Here is a 16,491-nt window from a genome sequence, read left to right as displayed (position 1 = left end):
AATTGACATTAGTTGCAATGAACTGAGGAAGTCAGTCGACCCTTGACGCAATCTCGCATTAGGTTTTGATTCCTTCCGCTATTCTACAAGAGGCAAAGAAGTCATCTTATTCGCTGTCATCCTCGTCAGTGTTGCCCTCGTCCTCTTCGTCCGAGTTTTCCTCGCATGAATTCTCTTCCGAAGAATTGGCGCCTGCCGAAGGGAGCTCCTTTGTGACTGGATTTTCGACAACAGGATCTCTCGATTCGCTGCCATCGTCCGAGTCTTCCTCCGATTCTTCATCACTGTCCTGCTCATCAAACTGTTTGATCATATGGGCTCCAGTGACCCAGCATTTGTTATAGTTGTCTTGCAAAGACGTAGGCTTAACGCCCTGGCCTTGAGACTTGGAATTTCCATGCCATGCACGGATGTCATCCTCGTCGACTATGTCATCCTGGTAGAGCGCGGCAAGAATCTGGCCAAACAGAGGCAAGCGATCCGATGAAGCGCAATATTCCTGTGGTGGACGATTCAAAACTACTCCGAGTCATCCTCACAAGATACTTACCTGAAGGATCTCGACAGTTTCCACCGGATCTACCCCTCCAATCTTATCAATCAGCCCTCCCCATCGAGAAATCATACTAGCAATCTCCTGTCGTTGCGGAATGCCTCCGCCTGCCATGATTTTGATTCGGCTAACAATAGCTGCGATAACGGCCTCTCGCACCAGGCGGAGAGATACATTGCTTGCCATACGTAGCGTCTTCAGTTCCACAGCGGCGTTATCAACAGAATGGCCTTCGGCAAACGCACGATCAAGCGATTGTTTGACTTCCTGCTGGAATTCTGATATTACTGCCGAGTCTGCCTGCTGCAACCAGATTCGAAGGCGTGCTGAGCGGAAGTGAAGTGGTCGAGGAAGCGGGGTTGGAACCGTAGAAGAGTTCGTCGTCATCGTCAGTCATCGACTCTGACTCTGACTCCTGATGAAGTGATGGAACCAGGATCCGAGAGAACGAGATCTGATGCATTATCGCCTGTAAAAGTACCGTACAGTTAAGCAGATGATGTCGTTTGATGAACAAGACCTACCTATTCGCATCAAACGCTGGTTATCAGGGTGTTCCAGCTCATCAATGTCCTCGTCCTCGTCAACAGTTGGTAGTGGCCAAATGATTGCATTGGTGCCAGGACCAAGTTTTGCAAGAGCTTCGGGATCTTGGTCTTGGAAGAACGATGAGTTAGGGTTTCGAGTAGACGTTGACTTTACCTACTTGCTTCTACGTCCTCCAGCTCTGAGTCGACCTCATCTTCAGTCGTCGCCGTCTTCACTCTCGTCATTGTCATTCTTCCTCGCACTCTTCTTCTGCATCTTCGAATTCTTCATCTTCCTCATCGCTATCCTGCCGCCGCTTAGACAATCTTGAAAATGGCGCAAGTTTCGCCTGCGGACCGACGACGACGCCATCAGCAATCAAACATCCGCGTTCAACACGAGTGCGTTCCTTGATGTGTACGCCTGACGCTATTATACTGTGCTCGACAACACAATTCGGTCCAATGACTGCTCCATCGAAGAGATAAGAGTTGCGGACTATACTGCCCGCACCAACAATACACTGCTGGCCGAGAACAGATGCTATAACCTGGGCATTGTCAGCTATCTGCGATTTTGAGCCAATCAGTGTGTTGTTTCCGATCTTGCACGTCCTAAAGCCTCTATGAGTGGGCAAATGATCGAAAATTTGGAAACGTTCTTACCGAGAGAGTATCACTGAATTATCCTTGGCAATGTATTTGTTTCCCCGTAGATGTTCATACGAGTGGCCGCCAGGATGGTTATCATCTGGCACCAAAGGGAATGTCCATCTTGCAAGAATATCTTTGCTGATGTCTGTCAAATGCGATGAATCATCGGACAAGTTTAGGACACTGACCTGATGGAGTCATAACTCCGAGTGTCCCTGACACGAGCAGCATAACCCTCTTTGGCGATGTAGCAATAAATACTTTTCATGAGTAGATCAGACGTAAGGACGCCATGAACGAAATCCCTCCGTACATCCCCGTAGTCGAAGTTGTCTTGGAACAATGACGGCACCTGTGCAGAAGAGATTGATAAATGAAAGTGAACGAGGCAAAACTATGTCAAACGCACCTCTACAGAACATATGTCTATCGAACAATCAATCAAGTCATTTCGGATCTCCACTTCAGGGTGTTCATTCAGAATTTCGCGTGGTATGCTCGCGTATTTCTTGGGTGGATACCCAGTCACCGCCTCATAATGCAAGCACTTTGACGTTTCCGGATCTATGACAAACACCGCCGAATCACCTCTCGAACTAGGGGGAAATGAGGGGAGTGATAACTTGGTCGAAGACTGACATACCGCGTCCGATGGTTTACGCCACTTTGTTTGACCACCATCGTCATTATGGCGTCCTTGTCCGTTTTCCTCCGCTCTTTGTGCTCGCGAACAACATCGCCTATACGTATGTTGCTCACGAGGTCACCTGTGACAAGGACGAAATCTGAAGTGATGATGCCATGCGTGTAGATGTCGCGCATGGCATCACCAGGCGTGAACGTCTCTTTCGCAGTCACAATTGGGACAATCTTCAGGCCTGCGCCGGGCTTAGACCATTTTGAATTCCTGGATCGCAGTCAACCACTGGCATGAACAGGAGAACGGCGGTTCAGAGACTCACTTGATCGCAGTCTTGACCAGCTCCGCATGTGATCTACATATTACGAAGATCTCTTGTACGCCAGCTAGAGCAAGGCTTTCGAATGTCCAGTCCAGCAATGGAGCATTGCATATCGGTAGCAGGCACTGATTGAGAATGATATTGGTATGACTTTGTCATGCAGGAATTGGACTCACTCGAGGTTTATGCGTGGTTAGCGGCTTGAATCGTTTGTTAAAGCTGTCTGCTAGAATGACAGCTTGAAGAACCTCTTCTTCATCTACGATCAATTTATCCTTGCCAGTAGAGGAAGATGTGTTCGGAGACATCTTAAGGCAAGGTTAAGAAATGCCCAGTTTATTAATGGCATGATTATCATCAACGTCGAGTCACACTTCAACTCGCCAAAAGGGTACTCAAGGGTTTCTTGATGTTCATACAACCCTCCAAAATCATTACAGGATAGAACTTTAATGACATGGTTAACTGATCCGACCATAGCAAAGTAAGGGTATCAATGATCAAGATCGACATTAGGTAGTGGAAACACGGATCGGAATGTAGTCATGATGAGTAGGGTCGTGAAAAAAAGCAAAGACCAAATCCAACGAGTATGGTAGCAGAAAAGGATAAAAAGACATGAGAGCTAATGAAGGGATCCTGATAATGGCCAAAACCAAGTGCAGCGAGAAAGACTGCTCAACATACCAAAGGAATAAAGAGGAGCAGATGAATATGCGCTCGTGTCATTCATGACATTACCAAAAGCCTCGGATTAACCGCTTATGCGACGGCCGAGATGACGGGAGCAGCAACAGGTGCAGGCTCAGCGGGAACGGTCTCCTCGACAAGAGGTGCAGCAGCCTGCACGGGAGCAGGTTCCGAACTGGCAGGGTTCTCGAGAGGAGCAACTGGAGCAGGTTCATCAATCACGGGGGGATGCTCATCCACCTTGGCAGGAGTCGAAAGCTCCGTCTTGGGCTTGGATCTGAAAAGATCGCCCACGCGCGCAGACAGGCGGCGGCCAACCTTGGCCGCCTTGTTTTCCTTCTCCTTTTTTTCCTCCTGTAAATGTAAGTGTAAGCATGCACATGATTTTCAACCAAGCAACGTACCTTCTCCTCCTTCGGGGCCTCAGCCGGAGTCTCCGGGGCGGCCTCAGATGCAGGCTCTGCAGCAGGAGCCTCGGCGGCAGCAGTCTCACTAAGATTCGTCAGTCAATGAAGTCAACCGATGAGAAACACGTACGTCTCTTTGACAGGCTCAGCTGCAGGCTCCTCAGTGGTAGGAGGCTCGGTAGCCGCAGGAGTCTCCTCAACCTTTGCCTCAGTGGGAGGCACCTCTTCCTTGGCAGGCTCCTCAGCGGGGGGAGCGGCCTAAATACTTATCAATTACCACGTTGTTGGGGTGAAATGGAACACTAACCTCCTCTTTCAATTCTTCCTTTTTCTTCTCTTTCTTGGGACTCTTGGGAGCTTTGACCTTCTTCTCTACCTTGGTCTTGCCATCCTTAAAAGGAGCAAGAAGCTTGGCAAGGAGGCCCGGGCTCTTGGGGCGTTCCTCCTTCTTAGCCTCCTAGATATGTTAATCAATTTGAAGTCTACAATAAGAATCATGAATTGGACGCATACAGTCTTGGCTTCCTCCTTGGCGGACTCTGCAGGAGCATCAGGAGCAGCCTCGACGGCGGGGGCGGCCTCCTGAAAAAAAACGCGTCAACCTATGAAACAAAGGTAATGGATGTAAATAACTCACGTCAGCCTTGACTTCTTCCTTTGGAGCTTCCTGTGTACATAAGGTTAGAGTCGGGCGGAACCACAAAGGGTAGTTGAAAAAATTACAGTAGCAGGAGCTGCCTCTTCAGCAGCGGGTGCCTCTGGCGCAGGGTCAACGACAGGGGTCTCAATGACCTTGACTTCCTCAGCAGGGACGGAAACAGCAGCGGTGGCCTCAGTAGCAGACATTATAGCAAAAAATGCGAATGTGAGCTGTCAACAAGAGCAAATGAGTCAGACGATGAAGGGAGAGCGCGGTAAAGGATACGAACATGAAAAGATAATAAATTGACAAGAGAGAGAAGGGCGTGCTACGCAACGCTGGGGCCAGAGGCTAGAGGAGAGGAGTAAGAGAGAGGAAGAGATATGGTCGTTGTCAAATTCGGGCTCTACTTATCCGTATTTGGCTCCGCTTTACGCGCCAAACAAAGCAGGTAACCTAATTTTCTGAAGGTTCTTCCTATTGGTTTGATTGCCTTTTTCGGCTATGTTATTCTCTCACGAGGCGTGAAATTTATTTAAACCACCCAGCAGAATTGAGCAGGGGAACTCACTAGGTAATTTAGTAGAGGACAGTCTGTCAATAATGGTCCGTGCGGTTGGGCGTAGGGTGCACATAATGAGACAAACCCAAAGAAGGGTGTTCTCAGGTTGCACAAAGGAAGGTTCCAGTGCTTACGGATCACGTCAAGGGTAGCGAAATCACGAGACTGGGATACCGATCACATCCGCTCGCCACCGAGCGCGATTTCGACTCCTGTTTGAGTACTAGTCACCTTTGGAACAAAAAAAAACATATTTTAACCATGGTAAACACATGAATAGGACTATGGTGGCTGCAGAAATGTGGACATGGCGACATGTGCACCAACAACAGCTGTCGTCATTGCGGATGCAGTTCAACTGTCTGTGGAGGACTCTTCACAGGTGGAACAATTGAAGTTCCCATCTGGGTCCGTGGATACTCACTCATAGGATATTTGATGTGACCTTGATATCGCCGCATCGCCTGCTATTCATCTGCTACTCATGATCTCCTTATCTGTGCCAATTACCAATAGCGTCTTCTTGAAACCCCTTTCACCCCAGCGGCTAAGGTTACACGTAACGAATACTAACAGAGTCTGCTAGAGGTTTGCACTTAATATTGGCCCAGTCGCCTTGACGTCCTGATCGAACCTGCGACAAGCAAAAACACAAATTCAGGGATAAAGTCTCATTTTCATATGAGCAGTTACTATGCTTGACAAGTACTATATAACCTGCCTGCGCTATCGCTGTTGGTATTAGCCTCAGGTACAGTGCAACGGCGTAGAGTTTCCTCTGCTTCTCCTTCTTTCTATTTATATATTGATAAGTGGAGGCGTTTCACCCAAGTCGTAGCGTTAAGGCACCCAGGGACCCAGTGCCAGCGAATACTTGCAAAGTATCAGCAGTCCTAATCCACGACCTTATGTGCTGCCACATCAGAGAACTTTACATCTAGCTATAAATATCGGTGAGGCTAGAATCACTTTTACCGGGACTTACATCACCGTGACCAAACCACAGAAACTCATGCGGTCTGACTATACCGCGGTATTTCTCATCAGCAGCATACTATCACGTCCACTAGTATGCATGTATCATGCAAGTCGAGTGACTCGCGTCAGCGTGCATCACTCACTTGAATCATATCTAGATCTACATTCCATTTCGGTCGTGTGCACCTCAAGGGGACATCCGCGTCAGCTGTCAAGTATTGTTCATCAATTCGGTCACAGCGAAAAGTCGACTCACCTTCATACTGACATGTAGATTCGTCGACAATATCAGTGCCTGTGCTACGACGACTTCACGCGTACTAACTTGGATCCTGACAAGTATAAATGTATATTCACATCCTTCTACATCAGCAGATCTGCGTCCGGACTCCTCGAAGGGTACTACTTTGTTTGCCGTTTGGAAACTCCAACTCTCAACTCGCGCACAAAGAAATCTGTATTCCTGTCGGCCTCAGGACTCGCGTGCTAATCAACGCAGGTGGTGGTCACTGCCCTTAAAAGACCCTCTGCTTACCAGGTGAGCCTCCCATACACGGTACATCCCCACCCAAACATCACGAGGACTACTTGCAATTTCCTTTCGAAAACCCAGACGTACTAGGAATCTGCGCCCACAAATTGGTCTGATGACAGTCCATCCACATTCTGCACACCCGGTTATGGTGTAGTACATCTAAAAATTGCCACTGGAATATCTTGGAGGTTTCGTATCGAAAAACAGCTGACCTTGTGATCTGCGTCCAGGTCCGTATGTTGATGCTTTGTTTACTTGCCTGTTACTTGCGCTATCTCAGAGCTGGCCACCTTCGCGTACCTGGGACCACCTAGCAACCTCCCGCGCCCTCTCGCAGCTGCTTGTGGACCGGCTCCGCCGATTCACCAGCTATATCCTGCCGGCTGTAGTCAGAAATTCGCTTGGGTTTCCTTGCAAGGTATTTCAGTCATCTGCCACCGAAAAACTTCTTCGAAATGTCTTATCATGCACAAAATGGATACATTATGTGTTCTGCCGCAACGGCAGACTAATGATGTGTGTATTTTGGGATGAAGATCATGTGTGATACTCGTTGAGATATATGCAACAAGCACCGCTGACGTATATCATGCGGCTGCTTTCACCACCTTGCCTGCTATATCTGACTGTCGTCTGCGAGGTACGCGCAGACCCTTGGCCTTCATCTGAATACGTTTGCCCTCTGTGAAGATACATGAACAAGTAACATAGATTAGTAAAATCGATAGACAGACCTTCAATGAACGCCTTGTCTTCGTCAGAATCAAATCCAACGTCTTGCTGTTCATCTGCATCCACTGCATTGGTCGACCCGGTTTCCTGCGTACCAGCTTTTATCTTGGCCCGTTTTTCCACCTTGAATTTTGCGACATAGAACCCATCCATGTTGTGCACATGGGGGTAAAACCTCTTTGTCAACTTCACGCTCGGGTGGAAGGTCTTTCCGCGATACTTTGTAAAGCCATCTCTACCAAAGCCGAGACCAGTATCCACCAGTTTCACGTTCGGGCGTTTTCGCAACGCATAATCGACAACAGCCTCGTTTTCATCAACAGTGACGGAACACGTGGAGTAGACCAGAAATCCTCCCGTTTTAGAATCAGGAGAGACACTGTCAATGGCGCAGAGGATAAGCTGCTTCTGAAGGTGCGAGAGGAGGTGGAAATCACGCTCAGACTACACAAGCATGTCAGTAAATAGACCTTTGACCACAAGCTGGAAACCTCACCTTGTTGACCTTCACACTCGAGTCCTTGCTGATAACACCAGTCCCGCTACATGGCGCATCCAGAAGGACTCTGTCAAACCCACCCATTACCTTTGGAAACTCCCGACCATCGTATGAACAGGCGATGACATTTTTGCACCCTAGACGATGCACATTCGCCGTCAGACTCTTTGTCCGTGCTTTGTTGGCATCATTGGCGAAAACAATGCCGGTATTTTGTAGGAGTGCAGCGATATGCGTCGTCTTGCCTCCAGGGGCAGATGCCATGTCAAGTACACGCTCGTTCGGTTGAGGTTTTAATGCGATGACGGGAAGGAATGAAGAAGCTGCCTGAAGCATATAGTGACCAGAGAGATACTCAGGTGTCGCACCTGTCGTGAAATTAGTTCCGCACGTTCGGGAGTAAAGGATCCATACAAACCTATGGGTACGCTGCTTTCGAAAACTTGGAGACCAACATTAGTCCATTTGCCTATCGGCTCGAGGTTGACACCACGATTAATGAGGGCTTGTGCAAGGTCTCGTCTACGTGTTTTGAGTGTATTTGTTCGGATAGTCACCGGTCTTGATACCTCATTTGCTTCGAAGAACTCGATAGCCTGCGAAAGGGGTAATGCGGAATAAGCATGTGACTATAGAGAGAGACAGAGCACACACCTCAGAAACTGGAAATAGCTGGAATAACTTCTCGGCAAGAAAATCATTATACCCGTAGTAACTAGCGATGTCGGAGACGAGCTGCTCGACATATTCTGACCGTAACCTGTATATGTCATTGAAAATACAGACACAATTAAAAGCGGCTGATTAAAAGACGTACCGGCCATTCGCGCCCAGTTTTCTGAAATTGCCCAAGACACGGACACATTCTCGCATCCTCCGCTGAACGACATGGATATCAGCAACATGGTTTTTCTCCTCTGCTCTCTCTTCAGCTGTAGGTAAGTGAAATGCCTCTGCAGTTTCTTCCTCCCCTTCCATGTCAATCTCCTCGTCGCTGCCCTCCAAGGCAGCATCCTGCATCTCCTCGATATCAAGCTCCGCCTCACGAAGAGCCTTTTCATCGAGTGCACGAGAGCGGGATTCAATGTTCTTGCCAGTAATTGGCCCGTCCTCGTTGTCGGACTCATCATCGGAGTCTTCATCTGAAGCTGTTGGAATAATTTTGGTTGGACGTTCAGCCTGTTTAGATTTACGGCCTTTTTGTGGGAGCAGTTCGACTTCCTCGTCGTCTGAGCCAAGATCCAGTTCTTCCGGGTCCCCTCGTAAAAGGTCATCGCTGCAAGACAAAAAACTTTAGCCAAGAATATAAGTGAGAAGTGAAACTCACTCCTCATCCATATCCAGGTCATCCAGACCGTCCGCCGCGAACCCATCAACATCTTCCAAATCGCTAGCGACTTCCCACCCATCACTTTCGCCATCCTCCGAGAGCGGGTTGCTTTTTTCTTTGGTAGGTGTAGGCTTAACCTTTGATATCTTCTCTGAACCCTTTGTCCGCTTCCTTGAGGCTGGTGGTTTATCTGCCTTAGCTTTTTTTATAGGACGGCTGTTGGTAGTTGGCTCAGGCTCATGATCTACATCTGCCTTCCGTTTTCCAAGCTTTTTTGTCGAAGGGCGAGTTTCATCCGGATTGCGAAGTGGAGCTGGAGGCCCTTGCTTGTACTTTGTTCGTCGCCCTCCCATGGCAGGCTAGTTGATATTGATATGGTCGACCGCGCGGACAGATAGCTAAATACAGACTGAGACAAATTACGAGCTATTTTTTCTTTTTCCCGATTTGGATAGTGTCCCCTCTACACGTCGCTTCAACCGATGCGCAACCCTAACGCGAGCCCAGCAATGAAAGACGCTCTTGGCTGAAAGTCTGCTGTTAAAAAGTCTACCACCCATCTCCACAGTGATGAAATAGTTGGTGGCTTCTTGTTGCCTAACGCGTCTTTCGTATACAACAAGTTCTCGAATCGAGCAGCCATGCGACCCCAATCAACACGGACGAGTGACATCGACCCAAGGTACTGTTAAATTAATAAGTGCACGTTGTCTACCAAGAACACATATTACATACTTGAAGGAGGACGAACACACCACCTAGGAAGAATGCGACCATTTTTGCACCTTTCTTGACGAACACACCCGCGCATATGCCAGCTGCTGTACCAAATGTCAATTCATACAGATTGACAGTGGACTCCGGGAGTGGGGCCTGAGGAGGCGGGGCGGGTGTGGAACCTGGGTGCCTCAAGATCAACTCGTGTTCAGCTAGGCATAGCAACAGCAATCGCACCAGTGCCTTTACTGTCACAATGAATGATTGGCGCGGTGCACGTTGCTATGCCAAGCACGATCCCTGCTATCCCTGTAGCTGTGAGCAAGCTGGGCAGGAGGAGCTGCCCTTTGCGTGCAACTCCCAGTCGATTCACTACCCATGTCTGAGGCACATACGCGCGTGCGGGAAGTAAATGTTGCCGACAAATGACAGAGCCTGAGAGTGAGCGATGGCGGATAAACTGAGTAGTGCTCAAACTCGAACGAGCAGTGATTGGGCTGAAGCCAAGCAATGGCCGGACAAACGAGAACGACATAAGTAACACTAGAAATGGTTTGGTGCTGAAGCTGTTATTTATGTACAAGCTCAAGGAGTCCATAACTAGTAGTAAACCGTCAATATATGAGTAAGTAAGTTGACGTCATCTTCACAAGGCAAGCGGGTAAGTACGTGGACTTGAGCTCAAGTCCAGACAGCGCTTTTAAACACGATGTCCGGGTCATATAGGCAGACCATCAAATGCCAATGCTCTCATAAATTACTGTAAGTGAAAGAAGTCCAAGATCATCATTATTTTCGTCCAGCAGCGCTAAGCACGAGTCTCCTCCACTCGTCTAGATCGATATTAGAATTCGAAGAATCAGTGCGAAGATGTTGCAAGCCGGGTCGTACTATCGGGGGATGTAGAACAGGATCTTGCACTACATCCCGAGGAAAATCTGATAACTTGTCTTTAGAATTTCTTCTGGGGGCATCGGAAAGGTGAAGTTCGAATGTAGGTTCATTTGATCCTGTGGAGAGTCGTGGTGTGGGAAGGGCAGTCAGTGGAGGAGACAAAAAACCATTGCTGGGAGCGCCGTAACCACCTCCCGCAGCCTGATGCTCCGCGTGATCGTGGACGCTAGCCGACATGGAATGTACAGACAGGCGAGGGGGGGAGCACGACATCGACCGTGATGTGAGCAAACTGGTTTGCCGAGTATTTGCATTGACAGGGGATATAGTTTTGGCACGAGCAGGTATAGTGGTTTGGGAATACACTGATGTCGAACTTCCCGTGATCACACTCAGGGTTCGATGAGATGCCTCAGTCAGTGGTATGGAGACCGTGGGGAATTCATAAGTCGATCCATAGAAGCTGCTGGCCACTGAATTACGATTGGCATCCAAAGTATCGCCAACGAAGCGGTTGGGCAAAGTGGACGACTCAAGAGAATCCGAGTAACGTGGGTATTGTCGTGGAGATGATGAGCCTGATGAGCCAGATGTATTCAGGTTTCTGTCGACATTATCTGGTGCACGGATGGTTCTCGCAAAGCTGGACGGAGATGCGTCAGAGTAGACTGAAGCAGCACCTGGCGCCTGCAATTCGACGGGATCATCACCCATCGCTTGTTGTGGCATTTGCAATGAGGATAATGACAAAGGATTGCTAGGAACATCGTGAGGAGTAGGGATGTATTGGGGAAGCGGTAGCTCCGACACAAAGACCTCAGGAGACGTCCCTTCCTGGTTTTTCAAGAGCCACCCCTGGGACGCAGACGATGCATGAGACATGCGCAGATCGTTCGTGACCTCTGTGACCTCCGCAACATCAGACCGATTCTCCAAATCGTCAACTTGAATTGGGCTGGGTGTATGAGGGATAAAGGCCACGAAAGGCAGGCAGATGGCATACAGAAGCACTGTCATCATTTATCATTATGTGCAAAAGGACGGGGTGAACCAGCACCTACTCAGTGCGGAAATAACCCAAGATCCTATAAGGACTGTCATTGTCATATTGTGGCATTTTGCAGTCGAGCCTGGGTTCAGTCAGCCTACGAATCACTCACACGGTCGAGAGAACTAACCAAAAGCGCTGCAGGGAAATTTTGGGCTGAGAATCAAAAGGACCACAGCACCAGCTAAAGAAAGCGACGTAAGTTCCATTGCCGCACGCACAGCACGGTCAACACGAACCGACGTTAAGACCCAAAAGTACTATAGTTCGTGCGGCGTCAGGCCAAAATTGATATTGCACAACAATCCTGGGCACCGTAAGCATATTGCGAATAAGAGTGGAGTGATAATACTCACATGAGATACAACAAAATCGAACCAATGAAGTCAAGAGCAATGAGACCGAAGAGAAATCCGCCTGCGATGACGGTTTCAGCACAGGTCATTGCGAAACGTGGTGATGCTACTTACGCTCGCCGGAATTGTAGCCCGACCAATTATTGGCCATGTACACGGAAATGATGATGGACCATATCAACGAAAGAATCGAGGCAAAAGCTTCGAAGGCAGTTGGTCAGAATCAGCCATATCATAGATATGAAACTCACCGAGAACAATGAGACGAAATCTCCGAAATCTGTTCCACAAAGTGTTTGGAGCCATTAAAAGGGGGGACTGACGTAGTCAGCGAAATCGAAGGGTGAAGAACTTCAATGTAATATAGGAAAGAAGAAAATAAAAGTCAAAACGTGGCCACGATGAAACAAATTTGCCGCAGTCAGTACCAGACGGACACAGGGATGGGACCAGCCTTGCTTTCTTAGTCAACAGCTTACATGGTGTTTTATTTAATACCGCAGCAGCACTGTATCCCTGGGAAGGGGCATGGCAAATTTAGTCGCCTAGGTACTGGTATGCGGTGCCAGCCTCGAGTTTTCGGCGCATCCTGTTGGTGGCGGTCGTGGACACTGCCTTGCAATCAAGACTCGCTCAAATAGAAACTTTCCTGAGAATGAAGGGTGTTTGTTTGAGTAAACACTAGAAGCGAATGGCGACTGGCATACGCCGTAGGAGGGCGTAGTCCCCAGGCTGCATGTTCCTAAGAAGGAAGAAAGCAGTGTTCGCTATATAGGGACGAACTTCCGTAAGAGGCAAAGTAGAAAACGCTTAGCAGATCGGAAGGCACAAATATTGACAGCAAGCTCAAACCATCATGTCCAGTCCAGGAGAACAACAGCCTCTCCTCTATAGTGAGGACGGTGCGCTCGCTGAGCGGCCCAAAGGGACTCTCGGTGTCTGGCGCGAGAACATTTCGTGCATTTTAGAGTCCCAACGCTTTCACACATTCGTTATTGCATTGGTGAGCAGCCGGTGTCATATATATTCGCCTCTTATTGACGTGCAGCACTGCTCTAGATTGTGATTGATGCTACATGTGTCCTCGCTGACCTAGGCTATACCGTTTTGTCCGATGGGTGCACCCCACCAGACGAAGGCCCTGAGTGGCTCGAAGTCCTGGCCACTATATCTCTTGCCATAACCACGCTCTTTCTTATTGAAATACCAGTTACTCTCTGGGCTTTTGGAATCCGCTTCTACACCCCATTCTCAGGTGTTTCACATGCAGCTTTTCATCTGTTCGATACCGCGATCATTGTCACGACTTTCGTACTCGAATTCGTTCTCAAGGGACGCCAACGTGAATTGGCTGGACTGCTGATCATTCTTCGTCTGTGGCGATTGGTAAAGCTTGTTGGAGGTAATTCTAAATTAGACCCATTTTTCTCGTCTCGTCTCATGACCTTTCCAACAGGCATTGCCGTGGGAGCTGCCGAACTAGAAGAAGAAACAGCACAGGAACTCGAAGAGACAAAGAGGCAGCTTGAGGGCACCACAAGCGCACTTGCAAAGGCCCGTGAGGAGAATCGCAAGCTGCGTGGCCGGGTGGCCTGGTTGGAGACAGGCGGATCCGAAGGAACCGAGTTTTGAGCTGGAACGGATTTCTTGAACACACGACTTGGACTCTTTCTATCACCTATTCTTGGAAAGTCGAGGCCTAAGTATTCAAAATTCTACAACTGTATTACGATGGTGGATATATTTAATACAACGTGGTGATACCCAAGTCCAAATGAAGCTAGATCTGATATGCTTAGATATACAATTGGATATGTTGATGGGACAAGAAGTTAACAAGATTAAAGTGCAAGGATGGTAATCAAAAACCAGCTCTATGGGGTCAGCTCATCAGAGTTCAGCGTGAAGATCAGCAACGTTGGCCGGGTCAGCGGGTATCCACTGAGATAATCGCGGTCGTGGGATGGGCAGATCAGGATCTGCAATCCTCTTTGGAAAGATGGTCGGCGTCCGTGGCGTGAAAGTTGAGTAAGATTTATTTTTATCCAACTGCGAATCCATGGAAGTCTCAGCATACTTGAAGTTATTCGGGCCCGACACCTCTCTAGCACGAGCTTTTGGAGGCGGCAGGGGTACCTTTGGAGAGCTGCTGGACGGCAATACGCGTTGTGTCAAAAAAGGTTGGTCCACGCCACGCCGAGTCTGGAGTTCAAGCTGCTTCGCCCACGCCGGTCGAGTAGAATCGATGGACGGACAACTGCGGGAAAACAGAATAGGCTTTGTGGGCTCGATGTCACGTCCTTCGACTCTATGGAGCCTTTCCCAAGTATCCGCGATGTATTTGGAGATCTTGCAAGAACTGCCGCTTTCAGCCCAGGTGGACGATGAGATTTCCGACAATGGGCGCGAGGGAAAAGAGACAGGTATCGAATCGGTGAGATTGAACCAAGGAACCGCGGTCACAGGCATTTTCCAAAGGGTAGGCAGGAAATATACATGGGTTGCTGCCATTACGCATAGTGTAATACAATACACGAGCACTGTCACGTCATCAGTGCCAGCCATGAGCCACGATTGATGATGACATACTGATGAACGTAGCCAACCAGCTGATCGGCATAAGTAGTGCTGCAGAAGCGCAGATAGTCCACGTGGCTAAAAGAACAGAGGAAGTCAGCTACGCAACAAATCACCGATCAACCACACTTACAATGCGATTGACACAATGCTTGGGGACTAACGGTTGTGACATAAATGCTGGCAGCTTCAAACGTAATGATGGTGTGGTCAGAGGCATGGATTTAAGATGTTACAGCCAGCGATGGTTTACCTAGCTGAAGCACGCCCATCAATACAGTCCAGCCACACTCAAATCTAACCTGGGAAGGCCTCGCTTTGGGGCATATAACCTCCGCCGAATATGCTCTAAAGAGAAAAGTCAGGGGGTTATGTAGGGTCAACAACACGACACTTACAGCATCGTAAAGGCGAATATAAGTGCAGCATTTACAACAAGGAATGCCGCTGCACCAGGCACTGCAAACGCGTCAGTCGAGGTTATCATCGCCACACTGAGATACAAACCTGGCATCCCAGAAGAAGTAGAGGACATGATATTCCACCCCGCAAATATGATGGCTAACAAATTGAAATAAAGGATGAGAGCTGCGTCGATGTTATCTGGCTGGATCGCATTTACTGATATCGTGTGCTTACTGAAAAATATGGCTCGAATGATGATGAAGGAATTCTGCATTTCGTCGGCTTCAATGGTGCTGTTGGTCGTGAAAGAAAGAGTGACGGTAGGGAAAGTCGTGCACTGTCGAACAACTGTGAAAGGTGAAAACGAAGCGGAGCGGGGATTAATAAAACTGGGTTGCACCCCTCTAGGAGCAAGTACTGTTTGGTCCACCAGAGACAAAGGGGATCAGTCCGCAGAGGATCCCATTAAATATCGACCATTGTCAACGTGGTAAGCGAGGGACAAGCTTCACATTATAGAGAACAATAAGAGTGCATGTAACAATAAGAAGCTAATTGCATTGTCCAAATAAGGAAATTACAACAACGCAAGGACGAAGCGCATGAGAATGCCGGCTGAGCGCTCAGTGAGGCCTGAGGTACCAAATATCTATGGCGTCTCTAGCAGTAGACCCATTAACGACTCCGGATAGTTGCGAAAAGACGGCGCAGCTGAGTGATTGGTATAAGGAAGTTGAGTGTGAGCGTAAACCATCTTGAAGCTTCAGTGTGCAACGCGATCACCGGCTCGATGTTGTACTCTTGGACACTGTTTAATGGGAATCGAAGATACTTTCTAACCGAGCGATGAGTGTAGACGGACCTCGACAAAATGGAACTTGAACTTGGGTGGTTATGGAGCCTCCGAGTGCAAAGTTGTTGCTGCTAGATTATACTGAACATTTTTGCGGTATTTCGTCGCCAAATCTGCTGCAATCTTCACAGAAGCATTGGCACGAAGTATTTCCTGCAGGTGCAATTGACTCTTGATGATACTGAGCATTTGAGTCGTGACAATACGCACCTCCACACAGTGGTTCAGCTCGAGGATCATCTCGGTGCACGCTGACTGTTTGTAGCGATATCAGCATGGTCGATTAGCATCAGATATAGATAAACTCACAGCGTTCTTGAGAATACGCTCCAGCAATACTGCTTGTCGTTCGGCGTGAGGATTCTCCATGATTTACTGACAATTTACTGCTGTGTTGTAAATTTGTGGTGATGGCAGACGGGCCCGAAATTGATGTACACTGAATTCAATTTCCTCTCTTGGTAGACTTTAAAGAAGACAGCTGACAAGACTCAAAGGTGTTCTCTAGTATCGTATATGTATACCCTACTTCCTAACTCGACTTCAAAGTTCACGCTCCTGTTTTATCAATA

The 16,491-nt window shown here is 48.3% G+C and overlaps 10 protein-coding genes across 10 annotated transcripts; 1 reads left to right on the top strand and 9 right to left on the bottom strand.

Annotated features, from left to right (window-relative positions):
• Positions 1-106: 106 nt before the first annotated feature.
• Positions 107-3,004, bottom strand: BJ212DRAFT_1474246 (nucleotide-diphospho-sugar transferase; the record flags this gene model as incomplete). Its single annotated transcript, XM_041339058.1, has 12 exons — positions 107-499; positions 551-856; positions 967-1,022; positions 1,078-1,209; positions 1,260-1,318; positions 1,345-1,695; positions 1,747-1,872; positions 1,923-2,086; positions 2,144-2,330; positions 2,378-2,641; positions 2,697-2,821; positions 2,873-3,004. The coding sequence occupies 12 exons, from the start codon at positions 3,002-3,004 to the stop codon at positions 107-109; spliced, it is 2,295 nt and encodes a 764-aa protein (XP_041199905.1).
• Positions 3,005-3,458: 454 nt separating this feature from the next.
• Positions 3,459-4,639, bottom strand: BJ212DRAFT_1474245 (uncharacterized protein; the record flags this gene model as incomplete). The annotated part of the gene is made up of 7 exons (XM_041339057.1): positions 3,459-3,740; positions 3,791-3,878; positions 3,924-4,051; positions 4,101-4,250; positions 4,307-4,375; positions 4,431-4,460; positions 4,517-4,639. 7 exons carry the CDS (start codon positions 4,637-4,639, stop codon positions 3,459-3,461), a joined length of 870 nt encoding a protein of 289 aa, XP_041199904.1.
• A 2,166-nt stretch (positions 4,640-6,805) lies between these two features.
• Positions 6,806-9,053, bottom strand: BJ212DRAFT_27650 (NOL1/NOP2/sun family-domain-containing protein). The gene is made up of 6 exons (XM_041342800.1): positions 8,557-9,053; positions 8,394-8,499; positions 8,158-8,335; positions 7,737-8,107; positions 7,243-7,684; positions 6,806-7,190 (listed from the first exon to the last, which is right to left on the bottom strand). The coding sequence occupies exons 1-6, from the start codon at positions 8,757-8,759 to the stop codon at positions 7,096-7,098; spliced, it is 1,395 nt and encodes a 464-aa protein (XP_041199903.1). The 5' UTR covers positions 8,760-9,053; the 3' UTR covers positions 6,806-7,095.
• BJ212DRAFT_1310106 (uncharacterized protein) lies at positions 8,932-9,468 on the bottom strand. The gene has a single exon (XM_041333968.1). It carries the CDS (start codon positions 9,420-9,422, stop codon positions 9,063-9,065), a length of 360 nt encoding a protein of 119 aa, XP_041199902.1. The 5' UTR covers positions 9,423-9,468; the 3' UTR covers positions 8,932-9,062.
• Positions 9,469-9,544: 76 nt separating this feature from the next.
• On the bottom strand, positions 9,545-9,966 carry BJ212DRAFT_1257777 (FUN14 family-domain-containing protein; the record flags this gene model as incomplete). Its single annotated transcript, XM_041329891.1, has 2 exons — positions 9,545-9,754; positions 9,805-9,966. Coding segments are annotated over 2 exons (372 nt in total), but the record flags the coding sequence as incomplete, so codon positions are not given.
• BJ212DRAFT_27481 (uncharacterized protein) lies at positions 9,684-10,479 on the bottom strand. Its single transcript, XM_041342799.1, has 2 exons — positions 9,805-10,479; positions 9,684-9,754 (listed from the first exon to the last, which is right to left on the bottom strand). The coding sequence occupies exon 1, from the start codon at positions 10,382-10,384 to the stop codon at positions 9,995-9,997; it is 390 nt and encodes a 129-aa protein (XP_041199900.1). The 5' UTR covers positions 10,385-10,479; the 3' UTR covers positions 9,684-9,754; positions 9,805-9,994.
• Positions 10,366-12,808, bottom strand: BJ212DRAFT_1310097 (uncharacterized protein). The gene is made up of 8 exons (XM_041333967.1): positions 12,336-12,808; positions 12,199-12,285; positions 12,085-12,145; positions 11,968-12,035; positions 11,859-11,912; positions 11,742-11,810; positions 10,872-11,690; positions 10,366-10,796 (listed from the first exon to the last, which is right to left on the bottom strand). Exons 1-8 carry the CDS (start codon positions 12,388-12,390, stop codon positions 10,576-10,578), a joined length of 1,434 nt encoding a protein of 477 aa, XP_041199899.1. The 5' UTR covers positions 12,391-12,808; the 3' UTR covers positions 10,366-10,575.
• Positions 12,809-12,927: 119 nt separating this feature from the next.
• BJ212DRAFT_1310096 (uncharacterized protein) lies at positions 12,928-13,783 on the top strand. Its single transcript, XM_041333966.1, has 3 exons — positions 12,928-13,087; positions 13,144-13,486; positions 13,541-13,783. The coding sequence occupies exons 1-3, from the start codon at positions 12,941-12,943 to the stop codon at positions 13,714-13,716; spliced, it is 666 nt and encodes a 221-aa protein (XP_041199898.1). The 5' UTR covers positions 12,928-12,940; the 3' UTR covers positions 13,717-13,783.
• Positions 13,784-13,974: 191 nt separating this feature from the next.
• BJ212DRAFT_1492606 (uncharacterized protein) lies at positions 13,975-15,729 on the bottom strand (the record flags this gene model as incomplete). Its single annotated transcript, XM_041341500.1, has 6 exons — positions 15,169-15,729; positions 15,060-15,120; positions 14,915-15,009; positions 14,789-14,848; positions 14,674-14,739; positions 13,975-14,624 (listed from the first exon to the last, which is right to left on the bottom strand). The coding sequence occupies exons 1-6, from the start codon at positions 15,338-15,340 to the stop codon at positions 13,975-13,977; spliced, it is 1,104 nt and encodes a 367-aa protein (XP_041199897.1). The 5' UTR covers positions 15,341-15,729.
• Positions 15,730-15,759: 30 nt separating this feature from the next.
• BJ212DRAFT_27278 (DASH complex subunit Dad4) lies at positions 15,760-16,389 on the bottom strand. Its single transcript, XM_041342795.1, has 3 exons — positions 16,229-16,389; positions 16,130-16,174; positions 15,760-16,072 (listed from the first exon to the last, which is right to left on the bottom strand). Exons 1-3 carry the CDS (start codon positions 16,286-16,288, stop codon positions 15,959-15,961), a joined length of 219 nt encoding a protein of 72 aa, XP_041199896.1. The 5' UTR covers positions 16,289-16,389; the 3' UTR covers positions 15,760-15,958.
• Positions 16,390-16,491: the final 102 nt, after the last annotated feature.

This window comes from Suillus subaureus, assembly GCF_016647635.1.
Source record: "Suillus subaureus strain MN1 chromosome Unknown BJ212scaffold_1, whole genome shotgun sequence".
NCBI classification, from domain to species: Eukaryota; Fungi; Basidiomycota; class Agaricomycetes; order Boletales; family Suillaceae; genus Suillus; species Suillus subaureus.
The sequence above is the reverse complement of the archived record's forward strand: the minus strand, read 5'-3'. Positions and strand labels throughout refer to the sequence as shown.

Bases quoted from the DNA above. Each gene is read 5' to 3' on its own strand.
- BJ212DRAFT_27481 (XM_041342799.1), bottom strand. From the start codon at position 10,384: ATGGACTCCTTGAGCTTGTACATAAATAACAGCTTCAGCACCAAACCA.
- BJ212DRAFT_1310106 (XM_041333968.1), bottom strand. From the start codon at position 9,422: ATGGGAGGGCGACGAACAAAGTACAAGCAAGGGCCTCCAGCTCCACTT.
- BJ212DRAFT_1310097 (XM_041333967.1), bottom strand. From the start codon at position 12,390: ATGGCTCCAAACACTTTGTGGAACAGATTTCGGAGATTTCGTCTCATT. The intron at 12,286-12,335 runs GTGAGTTTCATA...CTGCCTTCGAAG, and splicing joins ATTTCGTCTCATTGTTCTCG to CTTTTGCCTCGATTCTTTCG. The intron at 11,913-11,967 runs GTTCGTGTTGAC...CGCTTTCTTTAG, and splicing joins ACTTTTGGGTCTTAACGTCG to CTGGTGCTGTGGTCCTTTTG.
- BJ212DRAFT_27650 (XM_041342800.1), bottom strand. From the start codon at position 8,759: ATGCAGGATGCTGCCTTGGAGGGCAGCGACGAGGAGATTGACATGGAA. The intron at 8,336-8,393 runs GTGTGTGCTCTG...CCCCTTTCGCAG, and splicing joins AGCTATTTCCAGTTTCTGAG to GCTATCGAGTTCTTCGAAGC. The intron at 7,685-7,736 runs GTGAGGTTTCCA...ATGCTTGTGTAG, and splicing joins CGAGTGTGAAGGTCAACAAG to TCTGAGCGTGATTTCCACCT.
- BJ212DRAFT_27278 (XM_041342795.1), bottom strand. From the start codon at position 16,288: ATGGAGAATCCTCACGCCGAACGACAAGCAGTATTGCTGGAGCGTATT. The intron at 16,175-16,228 runs GTGAGTTTATCT...CGCTACAAACAG, and splicing joins AGCGTATTCTCAAGAACGCT to TCAGCGTGCACCGAGATGAT. The intron at 16,073-16,129 runs GTGCGTATTGTC...TTGCACCTGCAG, and splicing joins AGCTGAACCACTGTGTGGAG to GAAATACTTCGTGCCAATGC.
- BJ212DRAFT_1310096 (XM_041333966.1), top strand. From the start codon at position 12,941: ATGTCCAGTCCAGGAGAACAACAGCCTCTCCTCTATAGTGAGGACGGT. The intron at 13,088-13,143 runs GTGAGCAGCCGG...GCACTGCTCTAG, and splicing joins ACACATTCGTTATTGCATTG to ATTGTGATTGATGCTACATG. The intron at 13,487-13,540 runs GTAATTCTAAAT...CCTTTCCAACAG, and splicing joins ATTGGTAAAGCTTGTTGGAG to GCATTGCCGTGGGAGCTGCC.